The 19,539-nt window shown below is 44.9% G+C and overlaps 1 protein-coding gene across 1 annotated transcript; it reads left to right on the top strand.

The window, feature by feature from the left end:
• The first annotated feature begins 14,311 nt into the window (after positions 1-14,311).
• On the top strand, positions 14,312-16,142 carry LOC113898996 (transmembrane epididymal protein 1A-like). The gene has a single exon (XM_027552201.1). It carries the CDS (start codon positions 14,447-14,449, stop codon positions 15,332-15,334), a length of 888 nt encoding a protein of 295 aa, XP_027408002.1. The 5' UTR covers positions 14,312-14,446; the 3' UTR covers positions 15,335-16,142.
• Positions 16,143-19,539: the final 3,397 nt, after the last annotated feature.

Here is a 19,539-nt window from a genome sequence, read left to right on the forward strand (position 1 = left end):
AATTCTGGAAAATTCTCAACCATTATCTTTTCAAATATTGTCTCTGCTCCATTTTCTCTCTCCCTTCCTTCCAAAACTCCAGTTAAACATATATTGGACTTTCTCACTCTATTGTCTCATTTATCTTCTCATCTGTATTTTCTACCTTGAAGCCCTCTGGGCTTCGTTCTGGATGGCTTCTGACTTATCTTCCTTTCCACTTTCTTGTTAACCTTATTGCATAATCCTACTTTTCAGTTCTATAATATCTAGTTGATTCTTTTTAAAGCCAGCAATCTGCTTTCAGAGCTTCCATATCCTTACATAAAACTCTAAATCCTGCTTTTATCTCCATGGACACAGTCAGCATTGCTTTATTACAAGTTGAGTCTAGTGACTCTAGTATCTGGGCTCCCGGTGGGTCTGTTTCTATGGCTTCTGCTGATTCTACCACTTATTTTGTTGTTTGTTTGCTTTACATGCCATGTATGCTGGTGTACTTTCTGGACATTTTATCTGAAAATGACTATTTTGAGAATTAATCTGAGACCTAGGCTCTTCTTCCAGAGAGGGTTTTCTTTCCTTCTGCCAGAACCTGAGGTCACTCAGTCCAGGAACAAGACCTGAGGATATTCTAGACGACCACAGAGTCGGTCCCTGCCCCATATCCAATTGCAGCCCTTTGAGGTCTCTGCTCAATGCAGAAGGTGGACATATTGGAAAGAAGTGCAGAGGGAGGTGGAAAGAAGGAAGGGAAAGAGACAAGGAAATGTGTCTTTATATACAGGGTGAAGATGGGCTTGGGTAGAGATGAAACCCTTTACCTTAGGCAGAGTTCTTAGCCACAGACCACAAAACTGTCTCTGGCAGATTTACTCAGAAAGGAAGTTTAGTAAAGATATCATCTGGAGGGCTAAAATGCAAGGTAGAGTCCAGGGCGTGTGTGTAGCCTGTGTCCACTCCAAGGGAGGTCATGAGGGACAAAGGACAATTCTGGCATTTCTAGGTCCTTATGAGGACCTGGACTCTTGCTGTATCTGCCCTGTAGGTAGGGAATTCCTTAAAAAGAGGAAGGGGGTTCAAATACTGAGCAGACAAACAGAATAACTATTTCCATTAAGCTCCCCCTCTCCTCCACCCCTGAACGGTGCGGTCTTGAGGTATGTCCAGAAAAGTAAGAACTTGAACTCTGTTAATAGCCAAGGTTCAGAGATCACGGACCCCCTGGAGTCCTTGACAAGGACCATTGCAAGAAGAAACAATACAACGCCAAAGAGAATATTGGCTGCAAAGGAGGAAGGCATCTTCTACTACAAACCACACTTCTCTTCAAACCCAGAAGGTCTAAATGAGGATGGCTTCAGAAAAACTGGGAGACTGGCCCTCAGCCTTCTCCACCCAGCTTCCCAAGGCACAGGTATTGTACTCTGGGAAGATAGTCTAGGTGGAGGACCAAGGAGAGTGATCTCACAGAACGGGAGAGCCCCACAGAGCTCCTAGAATCTTCCTGAATGTGGGGTCCCCTCTCTCACGGAAAAGGAGCTATTTCCACCTTACTTGGCATGAGCATCATTCCCTGGGGAGAACTGCCAGGGAGCTAAACCAACAAGACCAGGGCCGTCCAAGCTGTCCATCGAAGCCATTGCCCATGGAGCCCCAGCCCAGAGCCCCAGCTAGGCCAGCAGCAAGCCTGGGCAACCCTTGGTGATGGCAGCACCACGGGCCAAGAAAGGGCTGGAGGCCAGCAGCCCACAGGCCACAGCATCCCTGACGGCCTGCTGAGGGCAGCAGCTGCAGTGTCAGTGCCCAGCACACAGCATGGGCAGTGCGTCTACACCTGACCAGCAATGTACTGATGGAAAAGGGCCCAGAGCTGACTCTTGCAGACAGAATTCCATAGAAGAGAAGTTCTGCATGATCCTAAGACCCTCTGTGACATTGCAAATCCTGGAGTCAAAGAACCACTAATAACTAGACAGTCATGTTCATCAGACTGGACTTGTAGTCCCAGATGGTGAAACCTGGTGTGGTGGTACCATGGTTGTAACAACACGCAAAATTGTCACATTGTGTAGCATTCTCACACATTAGCCTGATGCTGGGCAGACATCACATCTTTGAAAGCACAGGGAGCAAAGTGGCATTACTGGGGCACCACCTCCTGCCTCCGGGAACACCTTCTTGAGAGGTAAACTACCTGTTTATTTGTTGAGCCATTGCCAGGCTCCTCCTGGTGGGATGCGAGGGGCAGCTGTCCCCTGTGATGAGTCGTGGGCTCTTCTCAGGGGCATGTCCCTGCCCTGCTGGGACCACATTCAAGAAGAGACCTGACAGCAGAGGTGATGGCAGCAGGTGCCCTTGGAAGAGGTGGGGGAAGCAGTTGCCTTCTTAGTATCCGTCATACTAAGTTCTGTTTCCCAAAGTTAAGCAGATGGTGATGGTGGACGAGGAAGAGGCTGAGAAGCTGGTCCTTCTCCACACACCAGGGCAGCAGATACCTCGCTCTTCTTGCTGGGATTTTGGAGCCATGATGAACCAAGCATGTCTGGCAGAGCAGCACACGAAGAGGGATTGGATGGCCAATGCCTTGGGTATGGGTGTTCAGGGCACAAACAGCCCACTGAACAGCCCCCTGGCTGCTGCAGCTGCCGGTGATCATGTGACTCCCCCCACTTCCTGCCAGAGACCCCAAGCTTCCTCACCACCTTCTGCTCCCTCCGACCTGAGGAGCTATTGTGCTGCCACCATCTGCAGCCTCTGGCACCACTGTTGCCGCTCCTGTGGAAAGCCATGTGCCAGGTCCCTCCATGCCCGGTGAGCCCCAAGCTGGAGCCCAGGAAGCTGGGGGCAAAGGTCATGCTGCAGCATGGAACTCCAGGCTCAAAGCTGTCCTTGGAGGAGCCCCACAGGTGGGCAGACTAAAGTGTCCTGAGAGTCACTGATTGTCTATCCCATGATCTGTGTTCTTGTTTCCTGGAGCTGTTTAGCTCCTGAGATGGCTTCAGGACCTATCTGTCTGTCTCATGGTGTAGGGGTGGGATGGATTCTTCATACTGATCCAGAAAGGGTCTGGGTGGAGACAGAGGATTGAGCAACATGTCTGGACCTGAGGTTGCTGACCAGCTGCTTCTTTCATTGAAGCATAACAAAAATACAGACAAGTGGGTAAATTATAAGTGTGCTGCTCAATAGATTTTTCCAAAATCACCTGTGTAACCAGCATCCAATCAAGAAATAGAAATGTACCAGAAGTCCCTCCTGACACCTCCTAGCCACTCCCCCTCACAAAGACCACTATCCTGACTTCTGACACCATAAGTTAGTTTTGTCCATTGGAAGACATAATACGAATAGAATCATAAGATATTGCTGATGGACTTTAAAAGAAAAAAAAAAAAAAACAGAAATATCCAATACCTAATGCTGGGAGTTTGCTTTGGATGATATTATCGCCTAACATCATCATCCTCACACTTGTAATAAATCCAGGCTCCTCTGTCCATGGGATTCTCTGGGCAAGAATACTGGAGTGGGTTGCCATGCCCTTCTCCAGGAGATCTTCCTGACTCAGCGATCGAAACGGCATCTCTTATGTCTCCTGCATTAGCAGGCAGGTTCTTTACCACTAGCATCACCTGGGAAGCCCGAGCTCGCCTCGGGGCAGTGCAAAAACAGACCAAGCAGTGCTGTGCTGCAGAAAGTGTTTAGAGCAGATTCACACACTCAAAGTCTGAAGGGAGGGTAACCCCAGCCTTGGGATGCTCAGGAACCTTGGACAGAGTGTTGATTTCAGAGAGTCTGGGATGGGTAGGCAATGAGTCAACTTTACCTACATTTCAAAAGGTAGGGCAATGCTCCATTAACATCTGGATCACACACTAGATAAGTACGACATCTCATTAGAGGAGATACAAAGAACCGCACGTAGGCATCCTTATTTGACATTAACTGGCAGATTTATTCCTGTGTGAGTTACACCTGCATGAATCACCTGACAGGGCTGAAACAGAAGAGAAGAGTGGAAGAAGTTCCCAGCCACAGGTATGGAAAGGGAGCAGAAAGAAAGCCTACTGGGAGAGGTATCACCATCCAGCCACCCAAGAAGAAGTGCTGTGAGGGGCATGGAGAGGGTCTCCAGGGCCAGTCTTGGGCAAGGGACAGACAAATCTTAAAGGGACAGTGAGACTTCCTCACACCTTTCCCCAGCAGCAGCAATAAATGAAACCCGAACGGCTCCAGTTTGAGTCTCCCAAGGGAGTAGGAGGCCAGTTCAAGCACGAGGGCAAAACCCGTCCTTCCATCAGTCACCACAAAGAACATAGGATGGTTTTCAACCTGACAGCAAATGACATCACCAGGAGAGAGGTCATCTTTCACTCAAAAAAAAAAATTGTGGTAAAAAAATACGCAACATAAAAAGGTACCATTTTAACCATTTTTAGGGATACAGTTCAGAGGCATTAAGTGCATCAATACTGTTGTGTAACCACCACCACTATCCCTCTCCAGAACTCCTTCATCTTACTAAACTGAGATGGTCCTCATTAAACACTAATACCCATCCCCCCTCCCCCAACCCCTGGCAACCAACCTACTTTCTGTCTCTAAGGATCTGACCACTTAGGTACCTCACATAATAAGGATAGAAGTGGAATCATACAGCATTTGGTCTTTTGTGTCTGCAGGGGAGATTTTAAAAACATGAATGCTCAGGCCTAACAACTCCTGATCAATAAACCAGAACTTGGGGAGGGGGCAGGAACCCCTCCCCACAGCAAACACATCCGAGCACCTGCTGGCTAATGCCTAAAATTCCTTTAGATGTGGGTAAAGCTAAAGATTTTTCCTATTTCAACTGGAGATGAAAGGTTTAAAATGACTGACTGAGATATCACAGTGACTGAAACTCATCTGCTCAAGATTAATCTATCAGTCAACAAGCACAGATGACTGTTATCAGGCACTGTCTCCTTCTGAGACCCAGGAGCACTCAGATGACAGCAGATGATGAAATGGGGTGAGACAAACTAGAGACTCGTGGTCACTTTTGGTGTGGGGGCTGGTAATAAAGGTTAGTTCTGTTTACCTTTACTTACCCTGTGGACAAAATAGGAGTTGGGAGTAGAGGAATTTAGGTCCAACACAGCTGTGTACTAGCCCCATTTACTGGAATGTGGCCACCCTGACATATGGTTCCCATCAACTATATTTTTGCATGATTCTTGAATCCTGCCTCCCACCCCCCACCTTTTTCTATTCGACTGCACTGACTTCATTACAATGGAACTTCTCTTCCATGGGTTCTAATTGAGGCATGACCAGTGCCTTGTTCAAGAAGAGTTTCTTCTGCTGCTTGTTTCTGCAGAACTAGGAATACATAGAAAACAATCAGATGGGTTGGAGGGATACAGACATATGGAAAATAACAGAATGACAAGAAATGTTCACACCAAGCCTGGCCCTACCTGTGAACGGAGAAAGGTATGGACAGGGGACTGAGAAGGACTTGAATGTTTATTTATTTTTTAAAATCCTGAAGCAAAACATGACAAAATGTTAACACTTATTCATTCTGTGTTGGCATTTGCTATTTTATATTACTCTTTTTACTTGTCTTCATGCCCTTTGGTGTCTTTAAAAGTTGTCAGTATTGCATATATATCTTTATAAATAACTGTACACATGATTATAGATGAATAAAGAAATATTTTGATGACTAAAGAGAATTCTTACAGTTTTTTATGTTAATGATTTTATCATAAAATTAAATTAATAAAGCCTCACAGAAAAGTTGAAAAATATAAGAAAATAGAGATGCAAATTAACATTTCCCATAAAACTACCATCCAGAATGTGCCACAGTTAAAAATTTTTAGCAATTTATTTCTTTTTATTATTTTTGTTTGCACTGGGTCTTCATTGCTGTTCATGGGCTTTTCTCTGATTGCGGTGAGCGGGGGCTACTCTCTAATTGCAGTGGAGGAGCTTCTCATTATGGTGGCTTTTTTGTTGCAGAGTCTAGATGGGGTCTAGATGCATGGGCTTCCGTAGTGGCAGCATATGGGCTCAGTAGTTGAAGCACACAGGCTTAGTTGCTCACAGCCTGTGGAATCTTCCCAGAGCAGGAATCGAACCCATGTCCTCTCAATTGGTAGGTGGATTCCTATCCACTGTACCACCATGGAAGTTCCAGAATTTGCCACATTGTGATGTCTTGATAGCTAAGCTTTTTCTCCAGGCATTAAATAATTGCAACATTGGTTTTAAGTTTTCAGATATCTTCTGATTATAAAAATAATACTTGCTCATTATACAATGGAGAAAAAGATAGATAAGGAAAGAAAATTACACATGGCCTTAATACCTGGGGTGTCTCTGTCAAGGTTCTTGATGGCAAAAACCAAAATCTGATTCTAGTTGCGAGGAGAAAGATATCATCGGAAAGACTGGAATAGCATGCATCAACAGTGGGGAGGTGGGTTTCCCAGGGCCGTTTTTATTTCCTTCATCTCCTCTTCTGGTCTTTATGTAATAGGTTGACCCAAAAATTCAGTCAGATATTGAATGGCTAGACCCTAATACCAGAGAAGGAAATGGCAACCCACTCCAGTATTCTTGCCTGGAGAATCCCATAGTCAGAGGAGCCTGGCAGGCTACAGTCCATGGGGTCGCAAGGAGTTGGACATGATTGAAACGACTCAGACAGTAAAGCGTCTGCCCACAATGCAGGAGACCGGAGTTTGATTCCTGGGTTGGGAAGATCCCCTGGAGAAGGAAATGGCAACCCACTCCAGTGCTCTTGCCTAGAAAATTCCATGGATGGAGGAGCCTGGTGGGCTACAGTCCATGGGGTCGCAAAGAGTCGGACATGACTGAGTGAATTCACTTCAGCACACACACAGAGACCCTAATGCCAGTTTGATCTTGGTTTAAACATTATTTCTATGATGGGAAGGAGTCACTCAGTGTCACAATGGCCTTTTTTTGATGGGAGAGAGCTTATCATTTGTCATTCTCTGACATTTTTCTTGTTCTCTTAAGTATTTGTGTCTTGTCTCTCTTCTCTGTTGTATTCTCAGGGTTGGAACAGCATCTGGCGTTAGCAGTATTCACTGTTGAATGAATAAGTGAATCAAAGAGCCTTCAGTGGTCTTACCTACAAAGTACCTTCCTTTAACTACCACTGGACATGTCATCTAACAAGCCAACCTGGTGAAGCACCATCTTTCATCTGCATCCCTAGCCCCCACCTCCTTGTGCAGCAGCAATCCTAATACATCTCTGTGTCCACTACCTGCAGCCAACACCATATCCCTCTTTTTAGCCTGTTTGCCTTGCGCCTTGAGGAGCCTGAAATATCCATGTGACGCCTCCACTTCCAGTTCAATGACATCATCAGTGTGTCCCTTGATGGGTATATTCTTCCCTTTGGTGTTAAAACTCTCAACCCTCAGGGTCTAGTGTTGCTAGGATGGAAAAAATATTTTTATATCCATTCACTAATGCAGCAGCCATAAGTTGGTGTTTTTTTCCTTTGGCTCATCATTTATCATTCTTTACCACTTTTTTGTCATCAAGGAGTGGGAGGAACTATGTCATCCTCTGTGGGAGGAAGTCGGTATTCTTAAGGCTACATATAAGCTCCACCCCAGCCACCACGGCCACACTAAACATGAGGCCACTGAGCACACACTGGGCAGAGGGGAAGGGAGTAGAATGCCCTTGCAGAGTGGACTGTCCTGGTCCCTGGTCCCTGAAAACCCCCACCGGGGGAACATTTTATTCAGCATTCACAAGAGATGAATATTCTGGGCCCATTCCAAGAGTCTGAGCCTTCAATTCTTCCCCAAACTTCTTTGTTATAAATGCTCTCATCTGAGTTCTTCTAGGCCATTGATCATATGACAAGATTTTAACTATTACCCAGGATTTAGTGGGCCTTCCTCTGTGGCTCAGTGGTAAAGAATCTACCTGCAATGCAGAAGACACAGGATACTCGGGTTCAATCCCTGGGTCAGGAAGATCTCCCTGTAGGAGCGCGTGGCAACCCACTCCTGTATTCTTGCCTGGAGAATCCTATGGACAGAGGAGCCTGGCGGGCTTCAGTCTATAGGTTCACAAAGAGTTGAACATGATTGAAGCAACTGAGTGCACACACACACACACATACACACACAGGATTTAGTGGTCCTTGAGCTGTTCCAGAAAAAGTAGAATTGTTTTTTAATGTTACTATTCTGTTCAAAGTTCTGCCCTCTAGAAGTATTTGCTTTATACACTGTTCTTCAGGACCATCTGGAGCAAAATTATAGCACTGCTTGGCACGTCCTGTCTGGGAGAGCCACCTGGAAGCAAGCTTGACTGTTCCCTCCTTATCAAGTAGTCAGAGAGAGCTCTCCTCTACCAGGTGTTGGCAAAGGGAGCAGAGGGAGGAGGAAGCATGCTAGGAATGTGAGCAACACATTCCCACCACTTATTTTTGCTTTCAGGTCATGCTCAAGCCTGGCCTCATTGTACATATCTATTTGATGATGGAGCATTGTTATGCAGCCTGACTTTAGATTCAGAAAATATCCAAAAAACGTGGTTACCATACTAGTGTTCAGAGTCTCCAGAAGAGCCCAATAGCAAGCTAAGATCCAGTTTCTCAAAATGTCACTCTGCCATTTGCCAACACGGTCATGGTTTTGCTCCAGAATCATGAAGCCTTCACTGTGATTCTCATATCTGGACTTGATATAGCCTCCATGAAATTTATTACCTCTGGATCCACTATGCAATAATAAAGCTGCTGGCACTGCAACCTGGGCCAGTTGGAAGGTCTTTTCTTACATTGACCTCCACCTAAAAACAAACACATGTGGACACTCTACCCAACAACAACAGAACAGAAATTCTTCTAAGTGCACGTGGACCTTCTCCAGGAGAGAACATGGGTTAGGTCACAATTCAGAACACTTTAAAAGAGAGATGTCATATCAAGTATCTTCTCCAACCACAATGGGATGAAGTTATAACCCTGTATATGAGACAGCAAAAGAGACACTGATGTATAGAACAGTCTTTTGGACTCTGTAGGAGAGGGAGAGGGTGGGATGATTTGGGAGAATGGCATTGAAACATGTGTAATATCATATATGAAATGAGTCGCCAGTCCAGGTTCGATGCACGATACTGTATGCTTGGGGCTGGTGCACTGGGATGACCCAGAGGGATGGTACGGGGAGGGAGGATGGGGAACACGTGTATACCTGTGGTGAATTCATATTGATATATGGCAAAACCAATACAATATTGTAAAGTTAAAAAAATAAATAAATAAAAAATTAAAACAACAACAACAAAAAAGAAATCAACTACAGAAGGAAAACTCCAAATTTGTGGAAATTAGCACACTCTTAAACAACTAATGGGTCAATGTTTTACTCTGCTTGGGCCACCATCACAAAATATGACAGACTGAGTGGCTGAAAGAGCAGATATTTATTTCTTCAGCTCTGGAGGCTGGGCAATCCAAAACCAAGGAGCTAGCCAATTCAGTTCTTGGTGAAGACATACTTGCTGGCTTGCAGATGGCCACCTTCTCCGCTGTGTCCTTACAGAGTAGACAGCATTCTCATCTCTCTCTTCTTATAAGGACATTAATCCCACCATAGGGGCCCAACCCCCATAACCTCCTTTGAACCTAATTGCCTCCTAGAAGCCTCAGCTGCAGCTACTGTCACATTGGGGTATTAGTGCTTCAACATGTGAACTGTAAGGGGACACAAACATTCAGTCCATAACATTCTGCTCCTGGCCTCCCTTAAAGTCATAAAGATATGCAAAAAATTCATCCCATCCCAACAGTCCCAAAAGTGTCAACTCACTCCAGCATCGACTCTAAAATCAAAAGCCTAAAGGTTTATCTAAATAGTATCTAAGTCAGCTAAGCATGAGACTTAAGGTATGATTCATCCTGAGGCAAAACTCCTTCTCAGCTATGAACCTGTGAAACCAGACAAGTTGTGTGGTTCCAAATACAGTCATGGGACAGGCATAGGCTAGACGTACCCTTTCCAAAAGGGAGAAAGTGAAAGGAAGGGGTTATGGTCCCAAGGAAGTACGAAAGTTAGCAAGATCAATATCATTACATCTTAAGGCTAGAGAAGAATTCTCTTTGGTCAGATACTCTGCCCTTAGCCCCTTGGAGCAGTGGTCCTGCCTTCAAGACCCACTGGATTGGCGACCCCATCCCTGTGGCTCTACTTGGCAGGTTACCACCCCACAGCTCCAGGTGGCCCCACCCACAAGGCTCCAGAAGACCACTGTCTGGCCTGTTGAGATTGAGGTGGTGTCCCCCCCCACACACACATTTTGAAACCAAGGAAGCAGCCGTAATGATCTCTGAATTGCCTTCAGGGTCCTTTTCCCCTTGTCTTGAAGAATAGCACACGTTCACAGCCAAAGAGCTTTACCATCCAGTGCTGCCTGTAGGACCAAAGAAGCCAAATAGCCTTCCCTCATTTAGTCTCAGCTCCACTCCCTTCAGTTGAAACTGGCAGTGTTGCTGATGGGGTGGCTAATCAGGTCTGTAGTCTCACCCCATGCTAATCCCGTTATCAAGAGGTTGTTGAGCCACAACTTCCTGTTCTCTTCAGAACATCTCTTTCATTTTTTGCAATATGGACAGGCTGAGAATTTTCAAATCCTTAAGTTTAAGATCTTTTTTGCTTGACAATTACTTCTTCAATGCATTCCTCTCTTTTTGCATTTTACTATAAGCGATTGGAGAAGGAAATGGCAACCCACTCCAGTGTTCTTGCCTGGGAAATCTTGTGGTTAGAGGAGCCTAGTCCACGGAGGCTACAATCCATGGAGTCACAAAGAGTCGGATACGACTTCATGACTAAACAATAACAATAATCAATTTGGAGGCACCAAACCTCTCTTTCAACACTTTGCTTAGTAATCTCTTCAGTTAATGGCATCCAGTCCCATCATTTGGGGTTTCCTGGTAGCTCAGCAGTAAAGAATTTGCCTGCAATGCAGGAGACCTGAGTTCAATCCCTGGGTTGGGAAGGTCCCATGGAGAAGGGAAAGGCTACCCACTTCAGTATTCTGGCCTGGAGAACTCCATGGACTGCAGTCCATGGGGTCACAGAGTCGGACACAACTGAGTGACTTTCACATTCACATTCACAGTCCCATCATTTAATGGCAAATAGAAGGGGAAAAAGTGAATGCAGTGACAGGCTTTACTTTTTGGGGTTCCAAAATCACTATGGACAATGACTGCAGCCATGAAATTAAAAGACGCTTGCTCCTTTGAAGGAAAGCTATGACAAATCTAGACAGTGTGTTAAAAAGCTGAGGCATCGCTCTGGTGATGGTCTGTATAGTCAAAGCAATGGTTTTTCATGCTTTGGATTTGTCATGTATGGATGTGAGAGTTGAACCATAAAGAAGGCTGAACTGGGGTGCTGGAAAAGACTCCTGAGAGGCCCTTGGACTGCAAGGAGATTAAACCAGCCAATCCTAAAGGAAATCAACCCTGAATATCCACTGGAAGGATTGATGTTGAAGCCGAAGCTCCAATACTTTGGCCACCTGATGTGAAGAGCTGACTCACTGGAAAAGACCCTGATGCTGGGAAACATTGAGGGCAGGAAGAGAAGAGGGCGACACAGGATGAGATGGTTGGATGGCATCACTGACTCAATGCACATGAGTTTGAGCAAACTTAGGGAGATAGTAAAGGACAGGAAAGCCTGGTGTTCTGCAGTCCATGGGGTCACAGTCAGATACAACTTGGTACAACAACTCCCCAGTTAAGTAGGCAATTTCTTTTCTCACAAATTCTACCTTCCACAAAACACTAGAACATGAACATAACTGAGCCGAGTTCTTTGCCACTTTTATAAGTACCACCTTTTCAACATGTCTTCTAACATGTTTCTCATGTCCATCTGAGACCTCACCGGAAAGGGCTTTATAGCCCATATTTCCACCAACATCCTGTTGGTGACATTTAGACATTCTCTAAGGAAAGGGACACTTTTTCTATAGTTGTCCTTTTTTCCTTCTAGGTCATCAACTGAATTATTTTTAACTGTCCCTTCATGGCACTCTTGACCTAGAATTTTCTAGCAGGTACCTCCAGACTCTCCCAATTATCCAGTGGCAAAGCTGCTTCCACAATCTTAGGTGTTACAGCAGCATCTCAACTCACAGTACCAAAATTCTGTCTTAGCTCAATCTGCTCGCTGGGTGACTTAAATCACAAATATTCATTTTTCATGTTTTATAGGCTATAAATCTGAGATTAGCGTGCCAAGATGGTTGGGTTCTTCTTCTTCTTCTTTTTTTTTTTTTTTTGGTGGAGGGGAGTCTTAACCACTGGGCTGACAGGGAAGTCCAGATGGTTGGATTCTGATGAAAGCTTTTTTCCTGACTTAAAGACAGCTACCTGCTGGGTGTGTGCTCATGTGTCTTTTCCTCAGTGCATGCATATGGAGAGAAACACCAGACACAGGATAGGTAAGGAAGCAGAGGACTTGAACAACACAATAAACCAAATAGATGAAATATATATGAACACTCTGCCCAACAACAACAGAATTCACACTCTTCTGAGAGATCTTTGTTTCTCTTCCTCTTTCTGTAAGGAAATGAATGTCATCACAAGGGCCCCACTCTTATGACTTGATCTAAACCTAATCATTCCCAAAGACCCCGCCTCCAAACACTATCACTCTGGAGACTAGAGCATCAACATGAATCCTGTGGGAGACAAACTTTCAGTCCACAACAAGTACCATGTTGATTTTTATTATTATTTGCTTATTTACCAGTGAGATTCATTTTCTTGCATTTCATAGGTTTGTTAAATTTATAGTTTTTGTTAATTTATAGTTTTTCTTAGATGAATAATCACTTTATGTCCTTTGCCCATTTTCCTATTAAGGTATTCATTTTTAACTTCTTGATTTATAAAAGCCTATTATATTGTAAGAAGACTAACACTTTGTGACACATAGAGAAAATTTTTAGTTTGTTTTTCCTCTCAAAATTGGTTTTCTAACAGTAATTTTAATACATAAATTATTAATTCTGATGTTGAAATTCTATTAAAAAAACCTTCAAATTTTTAAAAATAATTAAGTTTTTTACTTTCTTCTTTATGATTCCTACTTTGGTATCATTCATAGAAATACTCCAATAACTTCAGCATCATGGGAATTTTGCAAGAAATATTAGTAACAACTCTAGTAAAGTTACTAATAATCCTGTCATTTTTTGAGTATTTACTATAGATCAGACACTCTACATACATTGTTCTCTCAGAGATATTGCAGGTCTAGTTCCAGATCATCACAATAAATAAAATGTCATGGGTTTTTGTTTGTTTCTCAGTGCATGTAAAAAAAGTTATATTTACACTATATATTATGGTCTATTAAGTGTGCAATAACATTGTGTCTAAAACAACAATACGCATACCCTAATTAAAAAGTATTTTATTACTTTAAGAAAAACAATTACAATAGCAACGTCAAAGATCAGTGATCACAGACCATCATAACGATATAATAATAACAAAAAAATTGAAATATTGTGAAAACAACCCAAATGTGACACAGAGGCAAGAAGGGAGCAAATGTTGTTGGAAAAATGACATCAATAGATTTGCTTGACTCAGGGTTACCATAAATCTTTCGTTTGTTTAAAAAACATAATATATGCAAAACCTCAATAAAGCAAAGCACAATGAAATATGTCTGCATTTAATCCTCATAAGAAACCCAGAAAGGAATTATTATTCCCATTCTACAGATCAGGAAACTGAGGCTCCAGAAGACAGTAACTTGATTATCGTTCTGTGAGTTGCAAATGTTGGAGCCGAGATTCAGTCACAATGCAGATAAACGAGTGGATCCAGTCCCATCCTGACTCTGCTGTGTTGGCTGCTGGGTCCCTTCCCCACTCTGAGCCTTCATGTCACCTGTAAAGTTTGTTTAGTAATAACTTTCTCAAAGAATTGTTGACAGATTTAACTGAGGAAAAAAAATGTAACATGCCTGGCACCAAGAAACAGTCAGTAAAAGGGAGTCAGCCGCCATCCCTCTTGGCTGGCACACCCCACTGTCTCCCTCCCCTCTCCTTGTGAAGCGGTGGGGCGGAGGCTGGGAGAGAAAGGGCAGACCCGTGCCAACAGTGAGGGGCAAAGGTTAAAATCCCAGGCCTAGAATCTAAGCAAGGAACAGAGTGAGGCGCAACCCACATGCACCATCACGCCTCCAAAAGAGCCACTTCCACCCAGGAGTGACTCAGAGGCTTTGGGCACCTTCCCCTGTGTGGGAGCACAGGTGCGGCCAGATCAGGAGAATCTCCCCATCGCTCGAAAGCAGCCACTCTTGCTCCTGAGAAGCGCCCGTGAGGTCGCTGCTCATTTCCAGCCAGTGTCCCTGCCGCACACACCCAGACCATGGGGACCCTCGGGGGACACCTGATTGCAGGGCTGCTGTTCCTCATCGTAGTGCTCTACTACTCGGTGCTGGTGTCCTTGGCTCTGCTACGGGGACAGAGGTTCCTCAAATCTCCTCTGCCCCCAAGAGACAAGCGAGGGCACCGGTGGTGGCAGCTGGTTTCTGTGGAAGCAGTGGTGAAGGTGGTCTTCTCCCTGATCGTTATCTTGCCCGAGCTCTTCTACCCACCGGGAACAAACCGGATGGTGATGGTGGACTGGGAGGACCCGAAGCGGCCGTTTGTGTTCCAGGACACCTGGCAGCACATCACCATGTACGGGTTCTTCCTCTTCAGCGGAGTGGTGGATATCGTGAGCCAGGTGTGCCAGGCGCGGCAGAACATGAAGCTGGAGCGAGCGGCGGAGGCGCTGGCCTTCTGCGTGCTGGTGCTGCTGCTGATAAACCACATTGAGAACAAGAGCACCCTGGAGAGCCGCGTGCACGCCCTGTTCATGCTGCCTGTCTTCCTGGTCGGCTTAGTGCTTATCATCGAGGTCTGGGTCCCCGACCAGCCCTCACTCTGGGTGCTCAAGGCCTGGATGGGGCTGGTGCTCAGCAACTGGCTGCTACATCTAAGCGTCCTGTTGTATGCGCCTCCCTCCGGACAGCCCTGGAGCAGGGACGACCCTGTGGAGCTCGCCTTTGTCACCACCTTCTTCTGCTGGCACCTGGGCTTGGGGGCTGTCCTGCTGGCTGCCATCTATGGCCTCTGCAGCCTCTGGCACCATCGCTTCTCCTCCTGGAAAAGGGTCCCAGGTGCCAAGTACCAGCCGTGCCCCCTACATGAGGGCAGCGAAGAGCCTGAGAAGTTCAGGGCAGGGGCCCCACAACTAGACGGGGGTGTTTAGGCATAGAATATATCTTGGTACCTCACCCTTTGTAATGAGGATGCCCGCTGTGTGCCTTGTGCAGGAACATCCTGGGCTCTGCATTGTGGCTTTTCATTGCAGGGGTCCCATTCCTTGATCTGAAATGAACAAAGATTACTTCTGTCTACCACCCTCTTCTCTCCAGACCTGTCTCTCTCCTGCTAGCCAGTGTGGTTCCTTATCATGGATTCACATGAAGTGAGAATAGGAGTAATGGTTTCCTCTGACAGCTTTTGGGATCCAAGAGGAAGAGAAGAAATGAGGAAATAGAAGAAAATGGAGGGTGTCTGGGGACATGGCAGGGCTCTGTATGTCCAGGGCAGAGCTGGCTTGGTGTGTGAGCTGCGTGGACCTGCAGCTGAAGTAGTAAAATGTGTCCCAGGGAGAGAGCTCTGTTTTTCCATTGTGGTGAGGGCTTCTGCTTCTTCATTTCTTTTTAATTATTAATTTAATTTAATTGAAGGCTAATTACAATATTGTGGTGGTTTTTGTTTGGTCTTTTACTCATATGCATACTAAGTGGGGCAGGAAGAAGAGCTGGTTTTGTTGTTACTGTTTTCTCATCTAAAGTGGATGAGGCTACTTCTGCCTGAGGGAATGAGGGATGAGGGGATAGGGCAGCAATCAGGTTAGCAGGGCTCAAGGTCTGGCGAGGGAGGGATTCCCAAAGGTGGGTGTAAGAAATGAGGATTATATCTGTATAATTTTAGGTTGTTTGGTTTTTGCTACGACATAAAACTCCATTGCTTATGTAGAGTCTTTCAATAAAGTCTATGATACACATAAACATGTCTTGTGTGAGTGATTCTGGGGTGAGATCAAAGAAAAGGCCCAGATTTCAGTTGATGGGAGCAGAAGGCAAGGACCACCATGAAACTTGGGGCGCAAATGACTTCAGCAGTTCTGAAGATGCAGGGACTCCAAGCTGAGAGGGAATCTGAGAACGCCAGCTCCTGGAACCTGCAGAACTTTCAGCCACTGTACTCACTGAGCTCCTCCCAGAAGCAGGAGGTGTTAATAACTTCACATCCTCAGTGAAATATATGAAAGCAAACTATATAAAAATACTTATCTCTGGGTACAACTAGAAAACTGCTCTTGACAGCGCGTGTCTGCTTATGTGAGATGACAAAGCCAGCATTTGGAAGTCTGAAGAGGCAGGAAAAAGGGAGGAGGTGCTGACCACAGTGGTAGAGAAAGGACCACAGAGAAAAGTGCCCACACAATGAAGCAGCTGCAATTCTGCCACACCCACACAGTCAGAGGTGCTGGACTCAAAGACAGAAAGGCTCTATGAAGCACAGAGAGGGATATGTATTTGCAGATGGAGGGCAAGATGGGCTGTACATTGTTCTCTGAAACATCACAGGACACTCCCTAAAGAAGTATGGTGCATGAATGTGGAGACGAGCCCTGGAAACAGTGGAATAGGGCTTAAAGCAAAGAAGGGGAACAAGGGAAGGAATGGAAGTGGGGCAGGGGTCTGGCAAGTCACAGGGCAGCTTGGAGGGAAGGAACACTCTGGGTCTAGAAAAGAGAAATGACTTCCCCCAGCTGGAGCCAGGCCAGCCTCAGCTTTCCTCCCCAACCTAAGGAAAGGCCAACATCTTTCCTTGTGTCCCCACCTAAAAACCCAGAAACAGAGTCAACTTTACCCCAAAGCTAGTAAACCTTAAACTTCAGTTCCCCTCACTTCATTCTTTATTCTTTTTTTTTTTTTTTTGGAGGGGGGCACATCTCTCAGTTTGTGGGATCTCAGTTCCCAGGCTGTGGGCCCAAGCAGTAATAGTGCCGAGTCCTAACCACTGGACCACCAAGGAATTCCCAAGGCCCCCCACTTTATATCTCTTACATAAAGTCTTGAGAGGGGCCATAGCAAGTGTTCATATGATCACTTATCACTGAGAAAACGCAAAAGTTAGATTTTTCTTACTCTTTTTTTCTCCATAAAATGTGGCTGTGCCCCCTCCCTGAAAACTCAGCACAGATTTACTTTCAGGATGACTTATGATAAACACATCTCTTCCCATTAGTAGTGAAAAGTAAGAGTGAAAGTGTTAGTCCCTCAGTCATGTCCAGCTTTTTGGGACCCCATGGACTGTAGCCCACCAGGCTCCTCTGTCCTTGGAATTTCCCAGGCAAAAATACTGGAGTGGGTTGTCATTTCCTTCTCCATCTGTTAGTAGAGCATCCTTTATTCAAGGAAAATGGTAAGACTCTTCTTCCTTTAGCTTGAAAATAAGAAGCTTAAAATGTTAATGACATCACACACTGGCTAAAAACCACCTGCCAAATTAGAATCTCTCAGTCAACAAATGTGAATATCTTATCAGATGCTGGGCCTGATGCAAGGAGCAGGAATTAAAGGTGCAGAAAACTGATGGCTTCCCTGGTGACTCAGACGGTAAAAGAATCCTCCTGCAATGCAGGAGACCTGGGTTCAATTTCTGGGTTGGGAGGTTCCCCTGGAGAAGGGAATGGAAACCCACTCCAGTATTCTTGCCTGGGAAATTTCATGGACAGAAGAGCCTGGTGCGCTACGGTCCATGGTGTCACAAAGAGTTAGACATGAATGAGTGACTAACACTAACACTTTTCTTCACTGAGGCAGAGGTGGGAGGTAATACACAGATTTGGTTTCTGCTTATCTCATTTGTGCTGTATGCAGAATTCTTGTCCTGCACATCTGGCCCTTGCCCAGAGTATCAGTAATGGCTCTCTAGGGAATCAGAACCAACGGGATGCAGACAGAGAATTCAAGGAACTGATTCATAAGATTGTGAAGACTAGCAAGTCCAGAATCTTCAGGGCATGCCAGCAGGCTGGAGACCCAGGGGAGAGTTGAGTTGATGTTGCCATCTTGAATCTGAAGGTGGTCTGGAGGCAAAATTTATTTTTCTTCAGGGCACCTCGGACTCTTCTTTTGATGCTTTCAACTGATGAAATGAGGCCAAACCACATTACCTAAGCCTACTGATTAAAATGTTCATCACATTTGTAAAAATTACCTGCACAGCAACATCTAGACTGATGCTTGACCAAACAACTGGGTATCATGGCCCAGCCAAGTTAACACAAAAAATTAGTTATTGTACTCAGCATAACAGAACACGACCACTCAAATATGATTTAAGTCAACATGTTTGTCATGTATTGGAGACCTCCCAAAAGAGTCGTAATAACTTCATTTTGGGTTTTCCTGATGGCTCAGACAGTAAAGAATCTGCCTGCAATGCAGGAGACCCAGGTTCGATCCCTGGGTCAGGAAGATCCCCTGGAGAAGGAAATGGCAACCCGCTCCAGCATTCTTTCCTGGGAAATCCCATGGACAGAGGAGCCTGACAGGCAACAACAGTCCACGAGGTCACAAAAGAGTTGGACAGGACTTAGCGACTAAACAACAACAACAAACTTCATTTTAAATGAACTCCATCATTATAGGACCTGACTGCAGTGCGACTACAGCTATATAATGTTCTATGGATTTCTTCCCTTCCCTGAACCCTCCAGAAGGAGAATGATAGAGTGATGGGTGTGCAGGTAGGTGACACTGATTTTTAAATTTAAAATTTTTTTAATAATTTTTTTAATTTAATTTTTTAATTAAAAAAAGAGGCTTTTTTTTTCTTTTTCAGGTTACATATTCTAGGCATCTTAGAAAATAACAAAAAATAGTTTAAAGTGTTTGAAAATCTACCATAATTAATTAATTATTTAATTCTTAATTAATTCTTAATTAATAATTAATTCTTACCCAGAATTAATTACTGCCTCACAGGGCTAAAAGGGTAGGATATTATTTCAACCACCTTAAGAGGGTAGAGGGCTTCTCAGGTGGCTCAGAGGTAAAGAATCTACCTGTAATGCAGGAGACAAGAGTTTGATCCCTGGATCAGAGAGATCTCCTGGAGGAGGGCATGGCAGCCCACTCCCGTATTCTTGCCTGGAGAATCCCATGGACCAAAGAGCCAGGTGGGCTACAGCCCACAGGCTTGCAGAGTCAGACGAGACTGAAGTGACTGAGCACACATGCACAAGAGGGGAGAAGGTGGGGTTTAATATCAGAGATGAGGCCATTGCTGGTGATACTGCCTGATGTACCTGATGACCAGGTAAAGGTCACTGAAGATAAGGAAGTCCAGAACTGGGAGTCTAGTGCTACGAGAAAGAACTAAGGATACTGA

This window comes from Bos indicus x Bos taurus, chromosome 1 (assembly GCF_003369695.1).
Source record: "Bos indicus x Bos taurus breed Angus x Brahman F1 hybrid chromosome 1, Bos_hybrid_MaternalHap_v2.0, whole genome shotgun sequence".
In the NCBI taxonomy this organism is placed as follows: Eukaryota; Metazoa; Chordata; class Mammalia; order Artiodactyla; family Bovidae; genus Bos; species Bos indicus x Bos taurus.